Source organism: Lactuca virosa, chromosome 4, assembly GCF_052849685.1.
Source record: "Lactuca virosa cultivar CGN04683 chromosome 4, Lactuca_virosa_CGN04683_v6, whole genome shotgun sequence".
Taxonomy (NCBI): Eukaryota; Viridiplantae; Streptophyta; class Magnoliopsida; order Asterales; family Asteraceae; genus Lactuca; species Lactuca virosa.
The window spans coordinates 367,812,070-367,838,259 of NC_136429.1; the positions used below are offsets into that span (position 1 = coordinate 367,812,070).

Below are 26,190 nucleotides of genomic sequence, written 5' to 3' on the forward strand. Positions count from 1 at the left end.
TCCACTTGTCGAGTCTACGACAATCTTCATCGGACTCGCCGAGTTGTTCATCCAACTCGTCGAGTTCAATGCCTATCTTCATATGACTCGCCGAGTCGACTATGCGACTCGCCGAGTCTCTTCAGCCCTTTAACCATGCAGACACTTTCTAAGCCATGCCCAGGCCCCAAATTGCAGATCCAACTTCCTTAGGCATGCTTATCACGTAAAGTTTCAAACTTTACGTGCATGCAAGGCTTTAAGACCCTAAAATGGCACAACTAAGCTTGCAATGAAGTCACATCCTTGAGAGAAGGCTCATACTAGACAAGGCTAATGACTTTATGAATATAGAAGCCGAGGGGAGTCCAGATTTGAAGTTACAACTTCAAATCTTGGCTTAGACACAAGAATCCTTTCCTAAACTTATGTACAAAAGGGTTTAGGAGAAAATGAGCCAAGGGAAAAATGATTTAATACCTTCAAGAGAGCCCTTTCTGATGCAGAACTTGAAACCCATAAGCTCTTGCTTCAACTAGCTTGCTTCCCAAGAGATTCCCTCACCAAAAATCTTCCTCCAAGATTAAATTTCCAAAGAATACACACACACTCGAGTTAGGGTTCTTCTGGATTCTCCATGGACTGCAAAGAGGCCAAAGGAGGCTTATGCTTCTTTAAATAGGGTGCAAAACCCCGGGATTTAGGGTTTCATCTGCCAGCTCTTACTCGTCGAGTCCCTTCTTGGACTCGGCGAGTAGGCCACTAAATACGCGAACCAACCCGCTGCTACTCGAGGAGTAGGGCAACCAACTCGTCGAGTAGACCTTGAAACCAATTAAATTCTTATTTAAACAATACCCGAGAATCGGGGCGTTACAAAAACGCTAGCTATTTTGTGAAGATCTTGAGCATTTTGAGTGAGTTTTTGTGTATTGTGAAGAAGGAACCCATTAAATAAGCATTGGTGAGCTTGGAGCTTGAAGATCCAGAACTTCCATCCCATTTGTAAGCCTTAGAAGGTATAAAGCTTTAAACCTTTATGATTCCTTGGCTGAGATCTAGGTTAGCTTAGAGTTTTGCATGCTTTTGGTCCCATAGTTTTGGTTCTTGTGAGTAAAAGCTAGTCCAAAGCTTATGGTTGTCATATTTTGTCATTTCTAAGGATTTTAAGTCATAAAAATGGGAACTTGGACACTCGCATTCTTCCTTGCATGAGATCTTAGACCTTGGAGTGTATTTTGGATCTAGAGTTTGATTTTATGCTCTTTTAAGCCATGCAAAAGCTTAAAGTCAACACCTTTATCAGTTAGGACATTCCTTAGATTAAGATCTGAGAGTTGGACGTTTAGTCTTTAAGAATTAAGGACTTAATGGGGAAGTATATGAAGTAGAGGGTTACGCAGGGCGTAACCTTGGGGTACGCAAAAGTTACACAATGCGTAGCGTACCCCTGCCCCGTTTTCTGTGGAAAGTCGGTACACATGGCGTAGTGAAGGAGTACGCATGGCGTACTCCCAAAAGGGGAAATGGGTCATTTTTAGGGCTTGAGCCATGTTTGGTTGTGATTGACTTGAAAAAGGTATGGTCTTTTATCCTACTAACCAATATCAACCAAAACAATTAACTGATTAAAATCATAAACTAAAATTAGTTATAACAAATAACCAACTGTTAACCAACCGGATCATACAAAGGACAATAAAATAAATAAAAAAAAAATAAATAAATAAAATGACGCCGGTTTTGCGGTTTTCTCTAAAAGCGATAAAACGATGCCTTAACGGGGACGTAAGCTGAACGGCGAAGACAGCACCGTCTAACAAGCTTAACGCACGTAGCAATTTGTGAAGAGAGATCCTAGTGGCACTTGTACACAACCTTCCCTCTTTGCACTTTAACATCAACAATTGCTTCATACGTTAGCATCGTAGATCTGTGTTTTGCTTGATTCTCGCAGCAAAAGGTCACTGATATTGCCATTATTTCTTTCTCTTTATATTTTCATCCTTTGACTTCAGTTGCTAAATCTACTGTTTTTCTAGGGTTTGTTTTGTCGTTCGGCTTCATCCATGGATTCTTCTTCAGGTTCGGAATTCGATTATTTGTTCAAATTGTTAATGATTGGGGATTCAGGAGTTGGTAAAAGCAGTCTTCTCTTGAGTTTCACGTCTGATACCTTTGAAGAACTTTCTCCTACGATTGGTAAATCGCTCCCTTTTCTCTTTACTTGCAATATCTTCTAGTTACTGTGCTTTTTCTTTCTCCTGTTACTTGCAAGTTTCTCATTTGTAGGATTCAAAGCGGCCTGTATCTGTGTGTAACATAGTTTGATAAAATAATGAATATTTCTCTTTTTTCTGTAAACGTGAGATCAATAGCTCAACTTGTTTCCTGGTCTTATTTAGGGTGCAACTTAAGATGGCTGTTCTCCCATGAATTCTCATAAGATGTTACAATAAGATACGTAAAGTATTGAAAGACTTACTTGATTAGTTGAGTTAATGAATTATTTCATTAACAAACCTAAACATTCTTCACAAACCAATTGCAGTTTGCAAGTATTTCCTTTTGTGGAGATGTCTCAGTTGGAGTTGGTCTTTTAGGGCCTATGTACTTCCTGGTGCTCAATGTGTAAAGATCTGGATCTTACACTCTTACCTTAAAGCCCACAATTCAAAAAGCAAATAGGTATTCGAAGTCTTAAAGGGGATTGCTTAATATCATGATTGGTTCGTGAGTCCACTAGAAGCAATTTGAGGGAAAAATTCACAGTTTCTGTCACTTGTTAGGATGGGTCTGAGATGTTTTTTAAATGTAAAAGATTTCCTATGTCAGGTCAATTGGATCTCCAGTTTCTTTGTTTGTTTTCAATTTCTCCAGACTCCAATGTCGATGAATAGGCCTTTAAGGCTGCATCTGTTACATGGGACAAAACTGCATGGAACTTAATTGGACTAGACTGGGGAGAGGGAGAGAGAGAGATTGCAAAATTTTGTTCTTTTCTGCATAACAAACAAACAGGCCTAACCTAATAATAGTCTGTGAGCTGTTGAGAGAAAGGCTTAAAAAGTGTGGCATGCATGATTTTGTAATCTGTTGTTCTCATATAGATATAGAAGTCATGTATTTGTAAAATCAGAGGGTTCTACTACGAATTACAAAATGAATGCGAGTTAAGCAAAGACCGAGTCATGAGTCATGTCTAAATATCAGCAAGGATAGTTTGATGTTACCTTTACTTGGCAGTTGATGTACCAGTTTTCTGCCTTAGACTAATGAAGCCGATAAGCCCAAACATGCTTGTATTCAACTATCTGGTGCGGTTACATAATTATCTTGAAACTGATAAGCTACAAATACAATTTAATTTTATGCTTCTGAGTTCATACTCACCAGATGCCATGGACCTTGGGGTCAATCTACATGTTCTTTGACAAAACAACACTTACGCTGACATGTATTTTCATTATTAAATAAGGAACCATTAAATTGTTGCTTGGTGTTCACCATCCCTACCCTACCACTGTTGCCTTGATCCAATTGATGGCCAATATGGGCTTAGCAGTATAAGGTGGTGGTTTGGAGTTTGTCGCAGTGGTAAGTGGTTTGGTTTGGTGTTTGCTGAAAACCGTAACCCCTCTTCTTTTCATTTCAAAATTGAAAAAGCTGTATTTCTTTGCACAAATATATCCTGGATTTATTTAGGGGTATTATGATATTTTTCTCAACACCAACCAACCTGACCCCGGGGTAGGACAAATTTCAAAGTACATTACTATGTATGTATGTATGAAAAAAGGAACAGTGACTTAGGTAGGAGTAGGACAAACTAAAAAGTTGGTTGTTATCATATATATATATATATATATATATATATATATATATATATATATATATTACATGACTTTAGAAAGTACATACATGTTCATGTTGGTAGTTTTCTAAACGTATGACACGTACCTATGCAAATCTCAAAAATGGTCAGGGTAGAAAACCTGAGCTTTTCATGTTCAGTCAGTAGCATAAAATGGAATATTTGTGAAAGCATTTTATTGATGAAAAGGAAGGGAATTAGGGACATTTTATCCCTGTTGGATTTGTTTGCTTGTTATTGTGATAGTTTTTGGTTGCCTGCAGTAACATCTGTTTAATGAGTGTGTATATTTTAGGACTGTAAAGCAGAACATTGACTGATGATAATTTGCGTTGTTGTGCTGAGTGCTGTGCAGGGGTAGATTTCAAAGTAAAACATGTTACAATTGGGGGGAAGAAGTTAAAGCTTGCTATTTGGGATACCGGTAATATTTTATTATCAACTATATTAGAATGCCATTCATAGATTAATAAAGTTTAGCGTTGTTGATTTAAACTTGTATATTTTTATATATATATTATATATATTGTTTTCTGTCCTTTTAGTTACCCTACCTACCCCACTCGGTAAGTGGGTATTAGGAAGTGAAAGGTTTGTTATACTTATACTTAGATGGGTTGATTTCCATAGTATTAGTATGTGGTTTAGTAAAATAAGTACATGGCTTATATTATGAGGAAATTACTGAAATTGCGGGACAAACTGAAAATATGAGACAATTTGGACCTTTCCAAATGGATTCACACTTTTTTAAATAGTTGCGAAAATGATCGGATGGACAATAATGAACCAAGGCTGGGCTGGGCTGGGTGGGCTTTTAGATTATGTGGCTGGCGGCGCTAATATTAATTATGCTATCTTCGATGAGGGCTTTTGTTTTGTACATACAAAAGATCAAGATCAGAAGCAATTTTTCTTTTTCTGTCACCCTCCAAATCCAAAACCACTTCCTACAAACCGGCCTCAATCCACTACATATAAAACTATTATTTTCAGAATTCAGATTATCTTAAATCTTAAGATGTATTGTAGGTGGTTACCTTACCTGCTAGTTGCTGCAAACACAACACCTTTCCCAACTATTGATTCGATACCACCACTGGAGGAAGTTCTCTACGGACTAGTATTATTTGTTTTTGGGCTGAATGACAGTTGATCACCATTTTACCCTTCTATATGAAATATTTCTGTTTTGATAATGTATGTTCTAAATGACAGACTGACTGACACAGAATTATAAAATATGAAATGACATAGATTCTTAAATATTTGATATGCAAATGATAAATTCATGAAATAATTAAATCAAATACTGATATAGATTCTTAAATATTTTAATCCGAATTAGCAAATTCTGTTTTAGAAACTACCATTATAAAATTGCTAATACGTAGGACAGTCCAGACGATTTAGTAAATTCTAGGTTCAAGATCGTGACGTGAATTTGCTATGTAATCAGACTTTGGAAGTGTTCTAGAAAGCTGATATAATATTATGATTTATGAATGAAAAATATTTGATATAATGTTATAGATTCTTAAGCATTTGATATATATATATATATATATATATATATATATATATATATATATATATATATATATATATATTAATAAATAAGAAATATTTGGATGTTGTAGCTTGTTATAGCTACTTTTCCTCTCAGATATATGTATGTGTAGTGTGTACCCACCCTGCTATCGAATTAACAGAGTCATCCCTTCATCCAACCGTGTTTCCCGTATTTATTTTCTGCTGCATCCAGCATTGGCATTGATGAACTCTTAGTGCTGCTAGAAAGGGTAATCCTGTTAGCAGGTGAAAGCTTGTCTATTCGATGGAATTCTGATATGCATACAAATGAGTTGCATCATTGCATGTAATATGCTCCTCTCAACAGACTACAATGTGGCTTTCCTCATGAAGTCGTAATAACTTTCTACAAATTTTCCCTTGTATGTTTTTTCCTCAATCATTTTCAAAAATATTGTGTTTGTGTGAACATAATTTATTCAGACAATATTGAATATTTTATCCACTGCAAAATAGGGACCTTAGTTCATATAAGAGACAAGACATGTGATTTCAATGTAGGAAAATGTTTTTTTTTTAGATGCTGACAAGTGCAGAGTGTTGTAACTTGTAAGTTGTTGATTGCAGCTGGGCAGGAGAGATTCAGAACCCTAACCAGTTCGTATTATAGAGGAGCCCAAGGAATTATAATGGGTATGCAATTGCAAAGCCTTCTTTTGTTTTTATTGCCTTTATTACATAACTTTCATTTCATGCTACATTGTTATGTTATATGATGAGTTCAACTTCCGCATCTGTTTAATTTTCTCTTCATGTTGATTGCCACAATCCAACTCCTAAAAATATCTTAATTAAACTGCCCATCATACTCATAGTCATCATATAAAAGTTAGGGGCTTAGGGCCAAATGCAAGAAATAGCATTTGTTATTACTTTATATTACAGTTTCTTTTTCTTATTAAGGCATTGTACTTTGAAAAACATAGCAATTATTTTTCTTATTTAATCATTGTAGTTGAAAAATCTATCCAATTATAGCAGTGAGAATTACTTGGTATTTGGATGGCATTGCTGCCTATAAGCTGTAGATTTTTTCAAGTAAAATGTCATAACAGGATGAAGTGAATGTAATAAACATAAAAATAGAAATACATTGCTGTTAGGGCTAAATGCTAGAAATAGTGACATACTTAATTCCTTTTTTCGTTTATTATATTTCATTTCTTTTCAAATATCTTCTTATTAAGACATTTAATTACTCAATTATAGCATTGTACTCACATTTTCTCTTATCCAGACATTGTACTTCAAAGATCTACCCAGTTGTAGCATTGTACTTCATTTTAAAGACATATTCACTGAAAAATCTATTAAATTATAGCACTGACGATTGCTTAGCATTTGGATGATATTGCTATAATTAGGTAAAATTTTCCAATTTCAATGATGTAAACTAACACGAGTAAATGGAAGTAGGATACTGTCATACTGAGATTATCAAAAAACATAGAAGTCGTTGCTATTTCTTGCACAAGTTAGGGCTAATTGCACAAAGTAGCGACATACTTCCATTTCTTTGTTTATTATAGCATTGTATGTGCATTTTTTTCTTCCTATTATTACAACATTGTACTTTCATTTTTCCTTATTACGACATTGTACTTTCTAAAGTCTATTCAATTATAGAATTCTACTTTATTTTTTTTAGTAAGACGCACTTTATAAAAATCCAACCAATTGTAGCATTGTACTTTCGAGTTTTTTGCTTCTTATGAAGACGTGCTTTGAAAAACCTATCATCCAGTTATAGGCTTATAGCAGTGAAAATTGCTTTGTATTTTGATGACATTGCTATAATTATTAATTAGGTAGTTTTTCAAAATTCAAAGTACAATGTTGTAGTAGGAAGAAATGAAAATAGGAAGTTTTAATAAACAAAACAATACAAGTACGTTGCTGTTCATTGCATTAGTTTGTTTTGTTTCTATTATTTAATTAGTTGATTTTTCCAAGTAGAGTGGTGTAAGTAAGTTCTGTTATCACGAGAATTTCTACTTAATATTTGTTTCTTGATTGATTAATATATACATATGATCTCATCATAAAAGCAAAACCAAATACTCTTACTCTTGTCTTCCTAATCCTTTGTGTAAAAGAAAGCTGTTGGTTATTTGTCAGTTTACGATGTAACCCGGAGAGATACGTTCACAGACTTATCTGATATATGGGCAAAAGAAATCGACCTCTACTCAACCAATCAAGATTGCATCAAGATGCTTGTAGGCAATAAAGTTGATAAGGTAACTAACTGCACTTGTATTTGTGTCCATTCAATTCTACTTAGACTCTATGAATTGGCTTTTTTTCTAGTATCAGTAAAAAAAAAAGTTAGCTAGAAAGGAAACAAGTTGTCCAAACCAAAGTGTATTCGAATCAATGCTTACCACCTACTAAATTGTTTTATTCAGAAAAACGGATTAGTAAAAGGGAAATCACTTTCATCTATTTAGCCAGTTAACTATTGTATGCAATGATTGAGCAATTATACTTTTCTTTTATTCCACTTTCGTGGTTTTTGAGTAAGGGGAAAATGCAAGAAAGGTTTTTCTCAAGTATATTGTTGGCGAACAAGTGTTTGTTTTTCTGTAGTTTCCACTTATATTATTATAATATATATATTTGTAATGGTATTGAATGAATACATTATATAATCTGTTTTGCAGGAACAAGATAGGGTTGTGACAAAGAAAGAAGGAATGGACTTTGCAAGGGAATATGGATGCCTTTTTATCGAATGTAGTGCAAAAACACGTGTCAATGTGGAGCAGTGTTTCGAGGAACTTGTTCTCAAGGTATTTATTTGATTGCACTTTTTCTTCTACTTGTTAATTTATGCAACAAAATGATATGAATGATTGATGTCTAGGACCAAAATATGCATCACCATTCTAATCTAATGACATGATGCTACCTTTTAAATTCTTATCTAAATATCTAACTTATCTATGCAACAATGTTCCATTTGTTTTACTAGTTTATGCAACATTTCATTTTTTTTCTGTTTTTAACCAATTTATGCAACTTGCAATTGGTTAAACAGTTGTCGCTTCTAGAATGAAACATGTTACTTGTCGTCTAATAACTAACTAGTGCTATTCTTTTTTACTATTATCATTAGTACTATTTTATTTTATTTATATAGCGTGGAGATTGCTTTGTATTTGGATTGGATGACATAGCTATGCTATGATTGGGTTAATTTTTCATGATACAATACTCTAATAGACAGAAATGGAAGTAGAATGCTATCATAAACAAATACATATATAGGAACATTGGTATTTGAGTATTATTATTATTATTATTATTATTATTATTATTATTATTATTATTATTATTGTTTGTATGGACGAAATGTGCAGATTTTGGATACGCCAAGTTTGACTGCTGAGGGGTCAACTACTGTGAAAAGAAACATATTTAATCAAAAGCCTCCATCAGCTTCAGATGCATCAGCTAGTGGATGCTGCTGAATTTGATGTGTTGTAACTTGAGGAATATGTATGTTATGTCATGTGGGATGGATGTTTGTTATTTCTGTCATGTTCTTTGAAATGACCCACCCTTGTATCTTTGGTTCAACTATGATCATCATATATTTATTATATGCTGAAATTGGCTGATAAAATCTATTGTAGACGTATGTTTCACCCATCATTATATATATATATATATATATATATATATATATATATATATATATATATATATATATATATATATATATATATATATATATATATAGAGAGAGAGAGAGAGAGAGAGAGAGAGAGAGAGAGGCAGGTTCTGTTGAAATTAAAAATAAAATAGAGATATTGAGATTCAACCTCAGTCATCTATTTCACATCTGTCGCTCTAACTCTTCGGTGTACAAGTAAAAATTGAAGAAAATACAAAAACCAATGAGTAAGTGCAGAAAAAATAACAAGTTTTAGACATGATAGCTCATATAAAATTCAATGCTTAGGTTGAATTGGAACTTAAGCATTGGAATCCAAGATTTCATTCTAACAGAATTGGAATTCGTGATTCCATTCTGGCAGAATTACCCTCATCATATTTGATACTAAGGCGATTTTGCTACTGCTACTAATTGAAGATTATTCCTTTGGTGCTTGATATTCATGAGGAAGATAAGAGATAAATTTTTCACCAATGTCTTTTTCAAATATCAAATGCTACAAGATAGAATATAAACATGATAAAGTAATTGTTTTATATGTTATCTGAAACTATTCTAAAATTCTATGTCCCTGAAGTCGGATGACTTCACCATCTGATTTTTTGATGTACTGGTAAAATTCAGGTTGAGCAAGTGAATCATTGACAGAAGACTTCACAATCTTTATATGATGGATCTCAAAAAATCAAGAATATAGTATCAAATGGGTAAATAAAATTAGGGAAAATCAAACACTTACATATAGTGTTAGAACAACTTCCATGACAAAGCCCCTGAATGCAGCTCCAATGGGTTCGCCGGTGGTTGAATAGATCGCAAGGAAGGGAGATCTAATCTCCGACGGGCTTCCCTTGGTTCACTATCTCCGTCTCCGTCAGCCACCAATCGTGGAAAGGAAAGGAACGGAGGCAACAGTGTTGCCGTCAAGTGGCAGCGAAGGCTGCTCCTTCTTCTATCCGACAACAATCACGCAGGGAGGGAAAGACTTCGGTCCTCTGTTGATCGGAGAAGAAAGAAACACAAAAACAGTCAAAAAATGGCCAGTGACTCTTAATCGATCGCAAGAAAGGGCTGCAATCGGCGGTGGGAAGTCGCTGATTTTCTTCTCTTTAGTGGTGATGTTCCAGGCAGGAAATGAAGGTGAAGGGTAGACATTAGGAGCGATCCTCAGTGGGGGGGTGGGGATGTCTCTTGGCGGCTTAAGCGAAGGTAACAACCTCCACATTTTGATTTCATCTTCCCGGTAGGTGAAAAAGAAGAAGCGTAGGAAATATAAGATAGAGAGAGAGAGAGACTAGGTCAAATACATTTACTTTATTTCCTTAATTGTAGGATTCCAATTAAATGTTTTCCTTAATTAAAAGTACAAAAGGTCCAAAATACCCGTTAATGATTTATTTAATTATTTATTATTTCTTGAATTCTCATTGGTGCATTTAGGCACACAATAATTGCTAGAAACATTTGAACCTAACTCTCTCTCTCTCTCTCTCTCTCTCTATATATATATATATATATATATATATATATATATATATATATATATATATATGGAATGTTGTATGTGAAAAACTGCCTAATCGTCCGATCTTCTCTAAATTCAATCCTGACCTCCCTAAGTAGCTATTTATGGTTATTCCTCATTCGACAAGACCTCCCACATGGCAGTCCTCCATCTCCCCGTGCTAGCTTCTTCCCCTTATTCCCCCAAATTTGTTCTCAACAACAATCACAATGAGCATTGGTAAAAAAAATCTTCCTCTCTCTCTCTCTCTCTCTCTCTCATCATAACCACATCATTTCTAAAATCTGAAATTAGGAAGACAGATTAAAAAAAGCCATCAATTCCATCATTGTTACCGGAAAAGATAGAGAAGGGACTAGAGGTGTGTTGCAGGTTAAGGGAGATGGAGAGTTTTTGTTATGAGATATCTTCTTAAACAATTTCTCTCAAGCATCAACAGATTCATCAAAATAGATCCACTGCAGAGCCTGGGGTAGCTCGTGCTACCATAAAATTTTGCCTCATAGTGTAATTTTTGCGTAATTTTTTTACATGTCGTGCTACCCCTGAAAAAATATTGGACTACACCTATAAATCCGAAAAGAAAGTATCACAAAATAATTAAACTTAAATTAAATACCCAATTATTTTAGTGAAAAAAGAAGGTAGATGTCACAACTAGCATTTTTAGCTAGGAAATTCTGTTTTCATGTAAACATCAACTCTTGTAAAACTTGTAATCTAAGTGGATATCATGTACTATGCTCATTCAAAATCATCCATTTGAATCAAAACTCCTGAGTGAAGTTCAAAACCTAATACAATGCATCTCAGATACTCAATTATGGGTTTGAAACCCTAATGTCCCGGTTCAAGCTCAGAATGGACCAAGATCCTCTTATTGGGCCTAATGGGCCAGTAAACTTATCATTTGATTATTTTGGTCCAAGGAACCCCATTTGGGCTCTAATTGGACCCACATTCATCAAACTATAGCATTTGGGTCATGTTGGGAAGCCCTATTGGGCCGTAAACCCCATTCCTTCATCATATTGGGCCGTAAACCCATAAGAAGAACCTAATGGGCCGAGAATCATCTTATTGGGCCTGTTATCTCGAAAATGTTCAATATTAGCCCAAGTTTTCCTTTTTGCTTTTACTTCTATCCCTCATTCTCGATATATATATATATATATATATATATATATATATATATATATATACATGTAAAAAAGAAAAGAAATAATATGGGAAATTTGTGGGGATGACACCTCACCATTGCATGATGAGTATCTATGCTTAATATCCCTCATGTATCCATGGAAACTCATGCATCTATGTAAGTCTTATCACCTTCTCTTCCCTCTCCTTCTTATTCTCGGCCAAGGACAAGAAACCACCATCACCTTCATTTTACTTCAAACTTATCTCCAATCCTCTCATTTCCATCAAAATCCTCAAAGGAAAAAATCCTCCTAATCTTCCCTAAAATCGTGTGGGTGTAAGGTGTGTTCAAAAGATCCTTTCATCCAAGATCACTTCAAGCTTAACTCTTGTGGTAAGACCTTGTAAACTTAAGTTGGTTTACTTCATTTTTAGCTAAATCACTCCTCATAAACACATGTTTTCGTGATTCTTGTTTCCTAGAACTTCCTAAGTTCGAAATCCACTCAAGAAAGCTTGCTAAAGGCCGATCTCATCCATCCTTCATCAAAAACCGAAAACTCCAAAGCAAAGTGAGTTCATACCCCCTATTTTCGGTTTTTACTAAGTTTTGGGGGAGAATACAAGTTGTTTTGTGTAGATATTTGTGTGTATGCATGCTTTTGTGTGTTTTTCATGATATATGTGTTATAAACTCCATGAACTTGAAGATATACTAAAAAGTGATGATATTGTAGAACATAACTCTTATTTCAACTTTTTATACAAAGAAAAGGTTTTAAAATACATCAAAGTTACTTAAAACTAAGAAATTTGCAATAAAGGGCCAAAAATGACAAAATAACCAAAAATAAAGTATTTCATGCAAACTCACGGTTTTAAAGGACCAAAAAGGGTATATTTTGGTAAATATTGATCTTAAAAAGGGCTAGGAGTGTAAAAGTTCATAAATGGGCTTCTTTTGGGCTTTTACGAAATTTTGGGCCAAGATTGTAATTTGTGGACTTTTGTGGGCTTAAATGTTATTTTCAACAAAGTTGTGCCAAAAATGTAAATTTTTGATAAGAAGAACCGAAAATGTGAATTTATTAACACTTGGACCAAAAAGATGAATTTATTCATAAATGGGCCAAAAATGCACGTTTTCATAAAACCAAGCCAAAAATGATATTTTTGACAAAAGGGAGTTAAAACCGTTATTTCTACTTAGAACTAGCCTTAAATTCAAATTTTGGCCTTAAAGGACCTAAAATGTCATTCTTACCAAAAATATGCCATAATTGTAAATTTTCGGTTTTTGGACCAAAAATGATCTTTTACAGAAAAAGTGGACTTTTTATGTCATTTTGGTAAACAACATAGCTTAAACAACCAAAGTAACAAACCACAGATCAATTTCGGTATTCTCATATCCTTATTGGGCTTGGAAATAATATACATGTTTAGTGGGCCTTAGTTGTCCTTTTGCATGTATATTGGGCCCCGGGATATACCTTCGCATCCTTATTGGGCCTAAATATAATATACATGTTTAGTGGACCTTAGTTGTCCTTTTACATGTGTATTGGGCCCGGAATATACATTTACATTCCTTTTGGGTCTGAAATAAATTTTACATCCTTAGCGGACCTTAGTTGTCCACTTACATGCTTATTGGGCCTGAAATGTTCCTTATATGTTTATTCGCGTAAATTCGATTAAAGATCTAGTGAGACGTTTCGTTTGGCACCAAATGAGTGTACAAACGTAGCCTGTAGTTATAACCAGAGTCTCCCGGAGAGAGAGTGTGAGTTTGTGTATAGATCTATACGGGGGTAACGCCCCACACCTGAGCTGTTCGCTACAGTTAGATTAGGTCAGTCTAGGGTGACAAACCGTACCTTAAACAAGTCGGCGTCTAATAGACGTCATGACAAGCGAAATTGTCATTATCAATGGTTATAAAGGCTCACTTAGAGGAATTAACGATGGTAAACTTACGGTAAACAACCTTTTATGGATAACACGGTAACCTATACACGTCAATACTCAATCTCAGGTGTTGAGATTTCCAACATTTTTTTTAGTTAGACAACATCGGGTTGTCTGGGTCATTCTCTTTATATTCTCACAAACAATTATTACACATGCATTAATACAAGATCTGACACAAACCTTTCAAACCGCTTTTCAGAAAATATCGGATTTTCTGGTGTTTACAAAGAAATAGAAAACATTTTACTCAAACATGGTTATGAACTCACCAACATTATATATGTTGACCTTTTAAATTAACTTGTATTCTCAGGAAATCGTTGAGTAGGTTGGTCAGCAAGAATGCATGGATATTTTGTATTGTTTTGTTTCATCGTACTTTAAACATTTTGGCATGTAATATTAAAATACACTACTTGATGTAAACAATGACAGTTGTAATATTACATGTGTGATGATGATGATGTTTGTTTCAATTATATACACTGTGATGATACTACAAGAATGAAGTCATCCAAGCCCCCGGACGTTTCCGCCGTCTGGTTCGGGGGTGTGACAGTAGAAGCCAAATTCTCATTTTGGCCATAACTGGAAGAAGGATGACCAGAGGCATTGTCCACCTTTACTAAACTCTTCCCAGAGAATTGAGGCATAGTCTTATTGGGTTTTGTTCAAAATCATTTTCTCAAAAACGCTAATAAAGGCAACGAAGTCTAAAATAAGAATAATTTAAAACTTTTTTTAACCCACTAATGATCATTTTTCAAAGCACGAAAAGATTAATAACCATAGAAGGAAAAGGTGATACAACTTTTATAGACTTTGATTCCTCTCGAGAGCTTAGAAGTTGATGAAGATGACAAAAGACTCAAATGAGAGCTTCTTTAGAAGTATCCACCAAGAAAGAGCAAACTACTTGAAGATGCTAGACTTCACTGTATTAAGTTGTTCTTAAGCCATTAAGACTTATGTGACAACCCGAAGTTTTTTAATCAAGCAAGGTCTAAATTGTAACCCTATTTCAATGAAAACCTTGGAAACCATTAGAACATAAATGCTTATATATGGAAGCATACAATTTGGAAGCCACATACAAGGTAACCTCTTGAAAGTAAACAAGTTTATCAAGGCAAAAACTAGATAAATGGAATTGGTTAAGAATCACATGAGATGGATATAAGAACTTGTTTTATGATGCAACCTTGAATGCTTGAACTTTAAGGCAATCATTTTAAGTTTTCTAAGCACTAGAAACATATAAACATTTATAGAAATCATCCAAAACGTAAAGACACTGAAAGATACCATCTAAGACCAAAAACCCTTCAATTGGGCCATGAATGGCCGTAAACACCTTAAAAGGGCCTTAGTTTGGCCGTGAACCACCTTCAATGGACTACCTTTGGCCGTGAACCACTCTAGGGACCTACATTTGGCCGTGAACTACCCTAAAACCTAAGGAATGGCCATGAACACCATCCTAGGAAGCATCTTGAGCTTATACTCCATGGTGGACCCATACTTGGCCATGAACACCACCCTAGGGAAGAATCTTAGAGCGTAAACACTTAGATATTTTAAGTGTTTACGGATTTATGAGCTGTATTTTTCCCTTTTCTAGGAAATCACGAATCTTTATGAATTATCCACCAGTAAACCAAGCAACCATCAAGTCATCCTCCTTTTCCTTTACCCTGGAGCGTAAACTCCTTTTTCCTTAGCACATTTCCTCATTTCACTTACTGAGAAACCTCAAGTTTACTCTCTGAAGAGTTCAAGCTCCAAGTTCTTAGGATACATATCTATCAAAGGCTTTTCCCTAAACCCACGTAAGTGATTCAAACTTGGCCAGTGATTGTACACATTATTTTGTTTATATCATCATATTTACACATAAAATTATGTGTTGATATTCCTAGGATATACTAAGTTCAAAGAGTTTATCAAAATCGTCAAGTGTTAGGACTTCAACACTTCTCAACATCTCTCCAAATCATCCACGAAACCAAAGCAAGGTGAGCTTCATACCCCTATTTTTAAGTTTTCATTATTTTGGGGGAGGATACAAGTCAAAGTCTTGTGAAATCTTGGTATAATTGTTTGTTTGTGCAAGAATGTTATGTTGTGTATGGGTTTAAGATTGTGAAATCCATAATAATTGTCCAAGAACTCGAGATTTTGATTAATCTCAAGAGTTTGGACCTAGTTCACTTATTATATTGCTAGAAATAAAAGCTAGCATCTTTATGAATTTTTTTTTCACACATTGTATGTCAAGAACCACAAGGATTAACTCAAGTAATTGTTAAACAATGTTTTTGGACATAAAATTTATTTCCAATGTTAAACTATGGAAATTCCACTATTATGGACTATTTTCGGCCAAAAATGTATATAAAGGTCATTTTTGGAACATTGGTAAATTTGAGTGGTTATGTCATATTTGAATTTAAAATGGACCAAAAACGGATTCATTTAGCAAATAAGTGTCATTTTGGACGTTTTTATTAAATGGTGGAATGTAAATGCTTATCAACAAAAGTAACAAGATCAATGTATAAAACCATAAGAAAAGTTAGATCTATAAACTACATGCTTTTGGAGGTCTTTATTAAAAGAGAGTTTTACTAGAAAGCTTTGATATAGTATAGTCTTTTACAAATCTAGTGGGTTCAATACCTAAGCAATATGTTTTGAATATATATTTTCATGCTGAAACACACCTTTACATCTATTCAAAAGGGTATATAAACAATTTCACACCAACAAGATAAACCATAATATGTGTAGTTTGGAAGTCACGAACCACGTTTTTCTCAAAGACACGATTAATCATCTAACGGTATAACTATCCTGTTTCTTTTTACAAGAAAAGGGGTCATAGTTCACGTAGATCTGTTTAGGCTCTTGCCAGACGCTTTAGTCGTACCTACCTAGCGTATGTGTTAAGTCCTGTTAGTTATAATCAGAGTCTCCTGGAGGGAGAGCGGGAGTTTGTGTATAGATCTATACGGGGTTGACATCCCACACCTTAGCTGTTCGCTACAGCTAGACTAGGCCAGTCTAGGGTGACAAATATCTTCAACGAAACTGTCGCCCGTAAAACGGAAAGACAGGCACTCCGTCATATTAGTATGGTTATAACGACTCGCATAGAGATAAACAAAACGATTTTGATTTACGGAAAGCTATACCTCATTAGTTTTATTTAAAAGAAATGAAACTAAAAACTACTTCCTATATGATTTTCACCTCCATATTGGTCTTGGGATTTTAAGACATGGTATACTGAAAGTTTATACTTCGTTAGCTTTATCAAAAGAAATGAGGTCATAAACTATTATCGGTATGATTTTCACCTCCATATTGGTCTTGGGATATTAAGACCTGGTTTACAACAAACTTACACTTCATTAGCTTTATTAAAAGAAATGAGGTCATAAACTATTATCGGTATGATTTTCACCTCCATATTGGTCTTGGGATATTAAGAACTGGTTTACAACAAACTTATACTTCATTAGGTTTATTAAAATAAATGAGGTTATAAACTATTTTCCGTATTATACTCTCTTCCATCTCGGTCTTGGGATTTAAGTCCACAGTTCACCTTTAAAAGAACACTGGATTTGTCTGAAATTATATATTGTATTTTACAAGTAAAGGATATACACTCCATTGGTTTTATGAAAGTACAAAACTATGTTTCGTATATTATGTAAACTAATTTTCACAACTCCAGTCTTGGGATTTTAAGACCATCACCATATTTTTATACAAAAAATATAGGATTTTCTGGGAACAATTTTTCTTATACCAACTAAGGAAAAACAACGAACATGCATGCAACTATACACAGATTTTATAACGAGACTCAAAAACTACTTTTTATAGAAAATATCGGATTTTATGGAGTTTTACAACGAACTACTAACAAAGATATTACGATGTTTTATTTATAAAAGTGCTTATGAACTCACCAACTTTTTAGTTGACGCTTTTCAAAACGACTTGTATTCTCAGGGATTTAGCAGGCAGGTACTCAACCCTTCTTGATGACCGACGTCGTCGTTCATGATTTTTCCTACTTTTTAGTTGCTGTATTTGACTTCTGTGTGTAAACAATATGTAAACAATGTAAGTTTGTTATCTCAATGTATGAATGTTTGTGTTGCTATGTTTCATTACTATTCAATTGTTATGATATTGTACATGAAGTCACTCCATCCGCCCCCAGACGTTTCCGCCGTTTTGGTTTGGGGGTGTGACAACTTATACCAAATAAGCCTAAAAGAGAAGCAACTTATGAACCTTTAAATGTAGCACCAAATTGGAACAAAGAAGAGGGGGAAGGAGGGCTTAATAACCACGAAATTGGTAGCCCTTTAAGAGAGAAGAGAGTAAAGAGAGCAAAAAAATCAACCTTTACTTACTAGTAATGCTCTTTTTTTATACATACCAATATGTACAAAGTCAAGCCTTACGTGAAAGAAAAGCATGGTGCTCTTTATGACAAGTATGGAGTAAGAGGAAAGCTAACAAGCAACACATAAGTCATGCTTGTGTGTATGCTTGGTTTTGACTAGAAAGTCAAAACCAGATTGTCATTATTTCTTACTTCCTAACTAGTTAGCTACAAGCCCAACTAGGTCGTTACTCAAAGTATCCATTTAATTGTACATGACTTTTATATTCATGACATGTGAATATAACTAGTTGTTGTTCTCTTTTATTATTATTTACTAGAAACAATAATTCTCAATTAATTGTTAAAATATTATTTTCATAAACTAATAATATTTTCAATTAAATACAAGTGTTGATTATATTTATTAATATCAAAATTACTTTAATAAATAATCAATTAGTAGTAACTTGAAATAAGGTGTGACCCTATAGGATCACATGTCATTATCAAATATCATTCTATAATGACTTTTAGGCATAAAGATCTTTCAATCTCCCACTTGCACAATGCTTATCATATATTGATGTAGGCAGTGATGAAAGTTTAGCAACGTTTCACTGTCCCCAACAACACATGATGAAGAATGTCATTCATCAACATCCAATTCCAAAAGTTAAAGCTACAATTGATGTCTAAGGTAAGATTATCAGTTATCCCTTTGTTACATACATCCTTTTGAACATGAGACTTGGATTGCGATCAATATCATTACGTGTTCAACTTTGGGTAATACGCATTAGATGTATAGCTCTCAACACATTAGAGGAACAAATTCCATATCGACTATATAAGCCTCTTGCATAGTTCACACCACACCTGATAATAGCCTTTATAACTGCCCGATTAAGGATCTGCATTTGACCACATCAAAGCATATCACTCCCTATACTTAAGTTCCACTATGTATCTCAAGTATTAAGGATACAAATATAGTATATTTGTGACAACCGAGAGGTTTCCGTCACTGATCACCATTAGAAAAGAGTAGGAAATATAGATGTAATAGCTTAGTATTGTAATATTTTATTTTGAGATAATAAAAATCGAATGTGCCATTACATTTATTGGCTAAAATGACTATTAGGCTAAAAAATTAGCGTCTTTAAAGTTGTACCGTTTTCTAAGCTGGTTAACATACTTGGAAAGTACTCGTTAACGTGATCTCAGAAATATAAGATTCGTAAAAATCCCACTCCAAAGGAAAGAGATATGGATTTTATAAAAATAGCAATCAACCGCGTAATTAAATTAATTACGTCAAAACGGTACTTAAAGATTGGTTGAGTTTTGACTAAAAGTGCAAAAAGGAGATTCGTAGTACTCCTTAAGATATAAACTTTAAGAGGAAGAATGTCGAAAACGGGATCCGTATGAGAGAGATGATTTTTGTAAAATCATTTCTTTTACCCCCGTTAGGTACAAAAATAAAAGTCAAAACTAGCTAAAGCAACCTAAAGGAGAGTTGTAGTGCCCATTGAGATCATCACATAGATATAAAGAGGGCTTAGATTGGAGGTCACACGAAGAAGTTAGGATTTTTGCAAAATCTTTTCGTGCGCGCACGGTGTGCGTCTATGCCCGTCGCGCAACTGACACCGTATTCGAGCAAATTGCAAGTGACGTCACCAATTTGAGAAGTGACACGTTGCCTTCTCTAGATGGAGCCACGATGATCATGCGTGACGCGCACAAATATTTGTGCCGCGAGCACCCCAAATCCATGACTATAAATAGAGGGCAGTGTAGAGCTCATTCTTACACCTTCTACAACTCACTCTCTCTACAAATCTTGAAGCTGATACCTTAGGAGCGGTCCCTGGAGTCTTGAGCCCAATTCAACCCTACACCAACAGTTTCACGCGACTAGGGGTGGCAAATCGGGCCATCGTTTCGTGTTTTTGTCTGACACGACAATGTTTTATGTAACACGAACACGACATGACACGACATGATGTTGTGTTTTTTAATTAACACGAAAACGAACCCATTAAAAAACGACAAAGATAACATAATATAACAATAAGTTTATTTAGTTAATATTTAATAGTACACAACACGAAAAACAAATGCTAAATCGTGTTAATTTTGTCTCGAATTTTGAACACAAACAAGACACAACACAACATCGTGTTTTTTACACTTGAAACAAACAAGACAAGAACATGAGTTTGAATTTCAGTTTTGTCCCAATTTTGTTTCGTGTCGTGTATTTTTGTCGTGTCGTGTCATCAATTGCCATCCCTAAACGCGGCTAGGGTTAGTTCACGGTCCCAATTTCACTATTTTAAATATTTTATGGTGGGGAGTACAAGATAATAAAATTGCTTTATCAAAATATATTTATATCCATAAATATCAATTGTTTTATAAAGCTTAAAGCCTTAAGACGTGACAACCCGAAATTTTCATTTGTATAAACTCTTCAGTCAAGCACTACAAATTATAGTCAAATTCATTTCAGTACATTTCAGTAATGTACATCCTACCTTCCACGTCTCGAACTTGAAAAAGTGCCTATCCGACGAGACTCTTGTAATCCCACTCGAGGAGATCGAGATCAACGAGAGCCTCAACTTCGTGGAAGAACCTCTAGAGATCATGGACCGTGAGGTCAAACGAACGAAACAAAGCCCCATCCCAATCGTGAAGGTTCGCTGGAACGCCAAGCGAGGACTGGAATTCACCTGGGAGCGCGAGGATCAAATGAAACTTAAATATCCTCATCTTTTTACTTAGTTATATTGTAATAACTTAGTGGCTTGAACTCTAATTTTGGGACGAAATTCCCTCTAACGGGGGGGGGGGGGGATGATGTGACAACCCGAAATTTTCATCTGTATAAACTCTTCAGTCAAGCACTACAAATTATACTCAAATTCATTTCAGTACATTTTTGGCCGGTTTAAAGTCCGTTTGGGTGTTTTTAAAATAAATTCAAGAAACGAACAAATAAAAGGGAGTACCTTCTAGGAGGAATGTGTAACAAATAAACACCTCACACCATAACAAGGTGTTTACGGCCAAACTTGGGGAGTTTGGGCCGTAAACTCCTCTTCACCTTGAACTCATGCTTAAGGCATGAGTTTACTCCCCACTTCCTCACTTTACACTTCCAAGCTCAAGAACACCCAACTTTTCTCTCAAGTATCATAACACATTTCTTCAAATCTTCCAAAAATGTAAGTGTTTCTTCTCTTGGTTTTTTGTTATAACACTTCATATAGTAGTTATTCATGATTTCATCCATGAAATCTTGTCTTTTTCATAGATCTTCAAGTGTTCTTCAAAACACCAAGAACACCAAGAACACACACTAGTGTTTTTGGGCCTTAAACACTCTTACAAGCTTCCTATAAGTAAGTACACTCCTCCTAACTAGTTACTTACTTAGTATACTTGTTAAACCATTGGAAAACATCAAAAATCCCCAAGAACACATGGGTTTACGGTCAAGGTATCTCCTTGAACCGTAAACACCATCAAGTGGTGCATAGGTGCCACCAACACCTTCTAGGGCTTGGATATTGGACTAGAACCTTGCATGCATGAGCTAGAAACCCCAAAACACGAAATGGTAGGAGTGACCATGAGTTTACGGTCGTAAACTCATGGGTTTACGAGCGTAAACTCCAAGGGAGTGGTCCAAGAACAGTAAACTCCAATGAAGGGCCATTTTGAGCCCTAGTCCCTTCCTAAGCCTTTGATACAAACCTAGAACACTTCCTTGAGGGGTATAAGATCTTAAATCACACAATGGTACAAATTACCATGAGTTTACGGCCGTAAACTCATGGGGGAAATGACCAAAAACTGTAAACTCATGTGTGGTCACCAAATGGGAAGTAAACTCCAATGTGAGGCCATACTCTCTTTAGATACAACCCTTTAGTACTCCTAGCACTTGAAACAAAGTGTTTCCATGTATTAGGGTGTCTTTACTTGATTAATTAGTTGTTAAATGACTAATTAGATACATTTATGTATCACTACATGTTAAATAGGATCCGTGTGTGTGTTCAAGTCCTCACTTGACACCTAGCATCCTATCTGGCACTTCCATCCACCCGGAGTCTACATTTTCATTACTTTAGACTCCCCGAGGTGTGCTGTACATTTAGTACTACCTGGAGTCTGTATTTTATCACTTTACGACTAGCAGTGTCACTGCTGAGGAAAAATATTTATTTCCCCTATTACACTTATTTTGAAATCACCTTACAAGGGTGGAGTCTAAAACTATATTTTCATACAGATAGTTTCACTGGGGAAAACCTTTACATTTACGAAAGAACAAACATACAAACAATCGGGTCTTGGTAGAAGACTACTTTTTACTGGAAAATATAGGGTTTTCTAGGGAGTATACTATTTACAAACATTTGAAATCAGTTACTACATTACATTGTTACAAACATTTTTATACAAGCAATGACACTAAATTCTTATGAACTCACCAGCTTTATGCTGATAAACTCTTTCAAAATAACTTGTATTCTCAGGTCATTAGTAGACAGGTACAGATGAAGCTTTTGAGAAGATGGAGCACATACAAGACTCATCTTTTATTTTGATTATACTTTTGGTGTCTTACAAACTATACAGAACACGCTTGTATTACAATTATTATATTAATGCAATGGATGTTGTTGCTTGTCTTTACTATTATGCATTGTTGTGATACTGTACATGACGTCCTCCACCCCAGAACGTTTCCGCCGTTCCGGTTTTGGGGTGTGACAAATTGGTATCATATCACTGTTTATAGTGAATCAAGTATATCAATCCATAAAAGATATATGAACTATAAACACATCGGGATTAAAACACTCTGACCAAGAATATATACTTTTAAATAATAAAATATTTAACTAAGTATATATATACATCTATTCATACCAAGGTCAGTATCATACTAGAACATACCAAAAGTATTATGATTGTTGAACATCACAATTAGGCTTAGAGACATATAGTCAAACCTAAGGGGATATAGCCTGATCAACTATATTTTCTGAGGAGTGACTAGCATGTGCCTAAGAATGATTGTAATGTTGCAACAAGTCTAAAAACTTACCAACACTACTACAACAAGAGCATTAGAACATAATACTATAGGAATATTCTGCATTACTATAAATTACATATGTGAGAACTAAAAAGGTCGTTACTAGTAGGGCAATAGTTGCTAAGTGGATACTCTAAGGTTACATGTGACTAAGGCGCTATAGACTTAGAATCTGTGATCTTTGCTTTATTTCATGTTCCTTGTTTGGTTGTGGATTTAGAGTTAGGGTCACTTATTCGAAGGTCTATCTTGTTTTGGTTGCATGTAATTGGTATGCACTATGCAAGTATTGAATCAACTAATAACGATCATCTTATAATTATCTTAGATTAGTACGTATATTAGCTATTCTTTCCCTATTCCCGCGTAGATACCATGGCTGACATAAGGGTGCGCCCAAGGGGTGCCCGTCGCCAGTAGAGGATTATCTGCTCATCCTTCTCTTCTTAAAAGAATAGCCTTTCTCTTCAGTATCTCTGTTTCACTTGTCTGTAAACATTCCTAACTTTGAAAGTACTCTAACTAGACTTCTAAGCTGCCAACAGTTTCCCTTATGGTTTGATGTAAGACCTACTGTTAGGTCATTTTTCCTGAACTCATTTTACATCATTAATATCAGTAATATTGGCAGTTGTCTAAATCTATGGGAAAGTCTGTACTCTTGTGTTCCCTACTCTATTGTTATGACTCTATCTGATATTTGGACTATGGCGATTTAGTCCATGGATCACGCTCATCATACTTACAATCGATTCTTACTATTATCATCATCTTTATGAACTTTCAGTAAAAGATGTCGCCTCGAAAGCGCCCGACCAGAAATACGCCTGCGAACCAAACTCCACCACCACCACCCCCTCCACAGTTCGATGCACTGATGTTTCAGGCAGCTGTGACCGCAGCCATGGCCCAGGTAAACTCTGGTGGCGTTAGTGGAACGGGGAATGGCACCAACTCTAGCCATGGTGAAATCCATCCACGTGCACGGGAGTGTACCTATAAAGATTTCATCAGCTGCAAACCTACATACTTCAACGGAACCGGAGGGATTATTGCACTGTCCCAATGGATCGAGAGAACAGAAGCAATCTTCGAGATGTGCTCATGCCCTGAAGGAAGCAAGATAAAGTTCGCTGCTTGCACCTTCACCCAAAGGGCCTTGACGTGGTGGAATGGCCATGTCAAATCACTCTCACTGGTAACAGCTAACGCCATGGGCTGGGATACACTGAAGGACCTTATGACAAGGGAGTACTGCCCGAAGGGCGAAATTCAGAAACTCGAAGAGGAACTGTGGAACCTCAAAATGCAGGGTTCCGACATAGTGGCTTATACAGCCATGTTCTACGACCTGGTGGCCCTATGTCCTAACATGGTCCCCACCGAAAACAAAAAGATCGAAAGATACATCTGGGGTCTAGTACCCCCATATCGAGGGAACGTTCTAGCATCACACCCTGCGACCTTCGATAGTGCCAAGGAATTGGCCCAAAGGCTCATCGACCATGAGGTTCCTTCTCTTCCAACAACAACCACAACTACTACCCTCACATCAACCAAGACGTCTGATAACAAGAGGAAGCGTTGGGATCGAAAGAAGGGCAAATCAACTCAATCCTCTTCCAAGAACCAACAGACGGTGGCTGTCCATGCTGCTACTACTCCTGCTGCCCCTGTGCCAGCCAAACCATATGCAGGGAGCCTACCCAAGTGCACCAAGTGCTCCTCCATCATAACGACCCCTGCCGTGAAATGCACTGCACTAACTGCGACCGGAAGGGCCATACCGCCCGGTTTTGCAGAACACAACCCAAACCCATCACCCAGGTTCCCAGTACCGGAGTGAGTCAAGCCTGCTACGGGTGCGGCGAGATAGGGCACTTCAAAAGAAACTGTCCGAAAGTTGGGAATGCGGGAGGAGCAGGAAGACTACTTGCTATTGGCCACAATGAGGCCGTGGCAGACCCTACGGTAGTCACGGGTACGTTCCTTCTCGATAACTCTTATGCTTGTATCCTATTCGATAGTGGGGCAGAAAGGAGCTTCGTAAACCAAAAATTTAAACACTTACTTAATCAAGCACCGCAAACACTAAAAGAAACCTTCGTCGTAGAAATGGCTAACGGCAAGACAGAGAGTTCTAACGAGATTTACATAGGTTGTACCCTCACGCTAGATAATCATTCATTCCCAATCGACCTCATACCAGTAGCTATCCAGAGTTTCGACGTCATTATAGGCATGGACTGGCTGAGTCTTTATCGTGCCGACATTCTGTGCTTCGAAAAAGCAGTCCACCTGAACCTACCAAATCATGAAACCTTGTTGATCTACGGAGACAAACCCAGTACGAGCCTTCGTATCATCTCGAGTATTCAAGCCCAGAAGTACTTGCGTAAGGAATATCGTGCATTCCTGGCGCACATTGTTGATACGAGCCGGAAAACGAAAGACCTAAAAGACCTCCCCGTAGTGCGCGATTTTCCCGTCGTCTTTCCGGAAGAACTCCCAGGATTACCCCCGCAACGTCAAGTCGAGTTCCGAATCGACTTAATTCTAGGAGCGACCCCCGTAGCCAAATCGCCCTATCGTCTAGCACCTGCTGAGATGCAAGAACTGTCCGGTCAACTTAACGAACAAGGGCTTTATAAGACCAAGCTTCTCACCCTGGGGAGCACCAGTCTTGTTCGTAAAGAAGAAAGACGGATCGTTCCGTATGTGCATCGATTACAGGGAACTCAACAAGCTTACAGTCAAGAATCGTTACCCTCTTCCTCGCATAGACGATCTATTCGACCAGCTGCAAGGGGCGAGCTACTTTTCCAAGATTGATCTGAGGTCCGGGTATCACCAGTTACGAGTGCTTGAGGAGGATGTCTCGAAGACA

The 26,190-nt window shown here is 36.1% G+C and overlaps 1 protein-coding gene across 1 annotated transcript; it reads left to right on the forward strand.

The window, feature by feature from the left end:
• Positions 1–1,748: 1,748 nt before the first annotated feature.
• LOC145108717 (ras-related protein RABC1-like) lies at positions 1,749–9,074 on the forward strand. Its single transcript, XM_079045794.1, has 7 exons — positions 1,749–1,942; positions 2,022–2,181; positions 4,209–4,277; positions 6,014–6,079; positions 7,565–7,686; positions 8,110–8,238; positions 8,809–9,074. Exons 2-7 carry the CDS (start codon positions 2,049–2,051, stop codon positions 8,917–8,919), a joined length of 630 nt encoding a protein of 209 aa, XP_078901920.1. The 5' UTR covers positions 1,749–1,942; positions 2,022–2,048; the 3' UTR covers positions 8,920–9,074.
• Positions 9,075–26,190: the final 17,116 nt, after the last annotated feature.

Coding starts and splice junctions, on each gene's coding strand:
- LOC145108717 (XM_079045794.1), top strand. CDS start 2,049: ATGGATTCTTCTTCAGGTTCGGAATTCGATTATTTGTTCAAATTGTTA. Junction 7,687..8,109: donor TAGGCAATAAAGTTGATAAG/GTAACTAACTGC, acceptor TCTGTTTTGCAG/GAACAAGATAGGGTTGTGAC. Junction 8,239..8,808: donor TCGAGGAACTTGTTCTCAAG/GTATTTATTTGA, acceptor CGAAATGTGCAG/ATTTTGGATACGCCAAGTTT.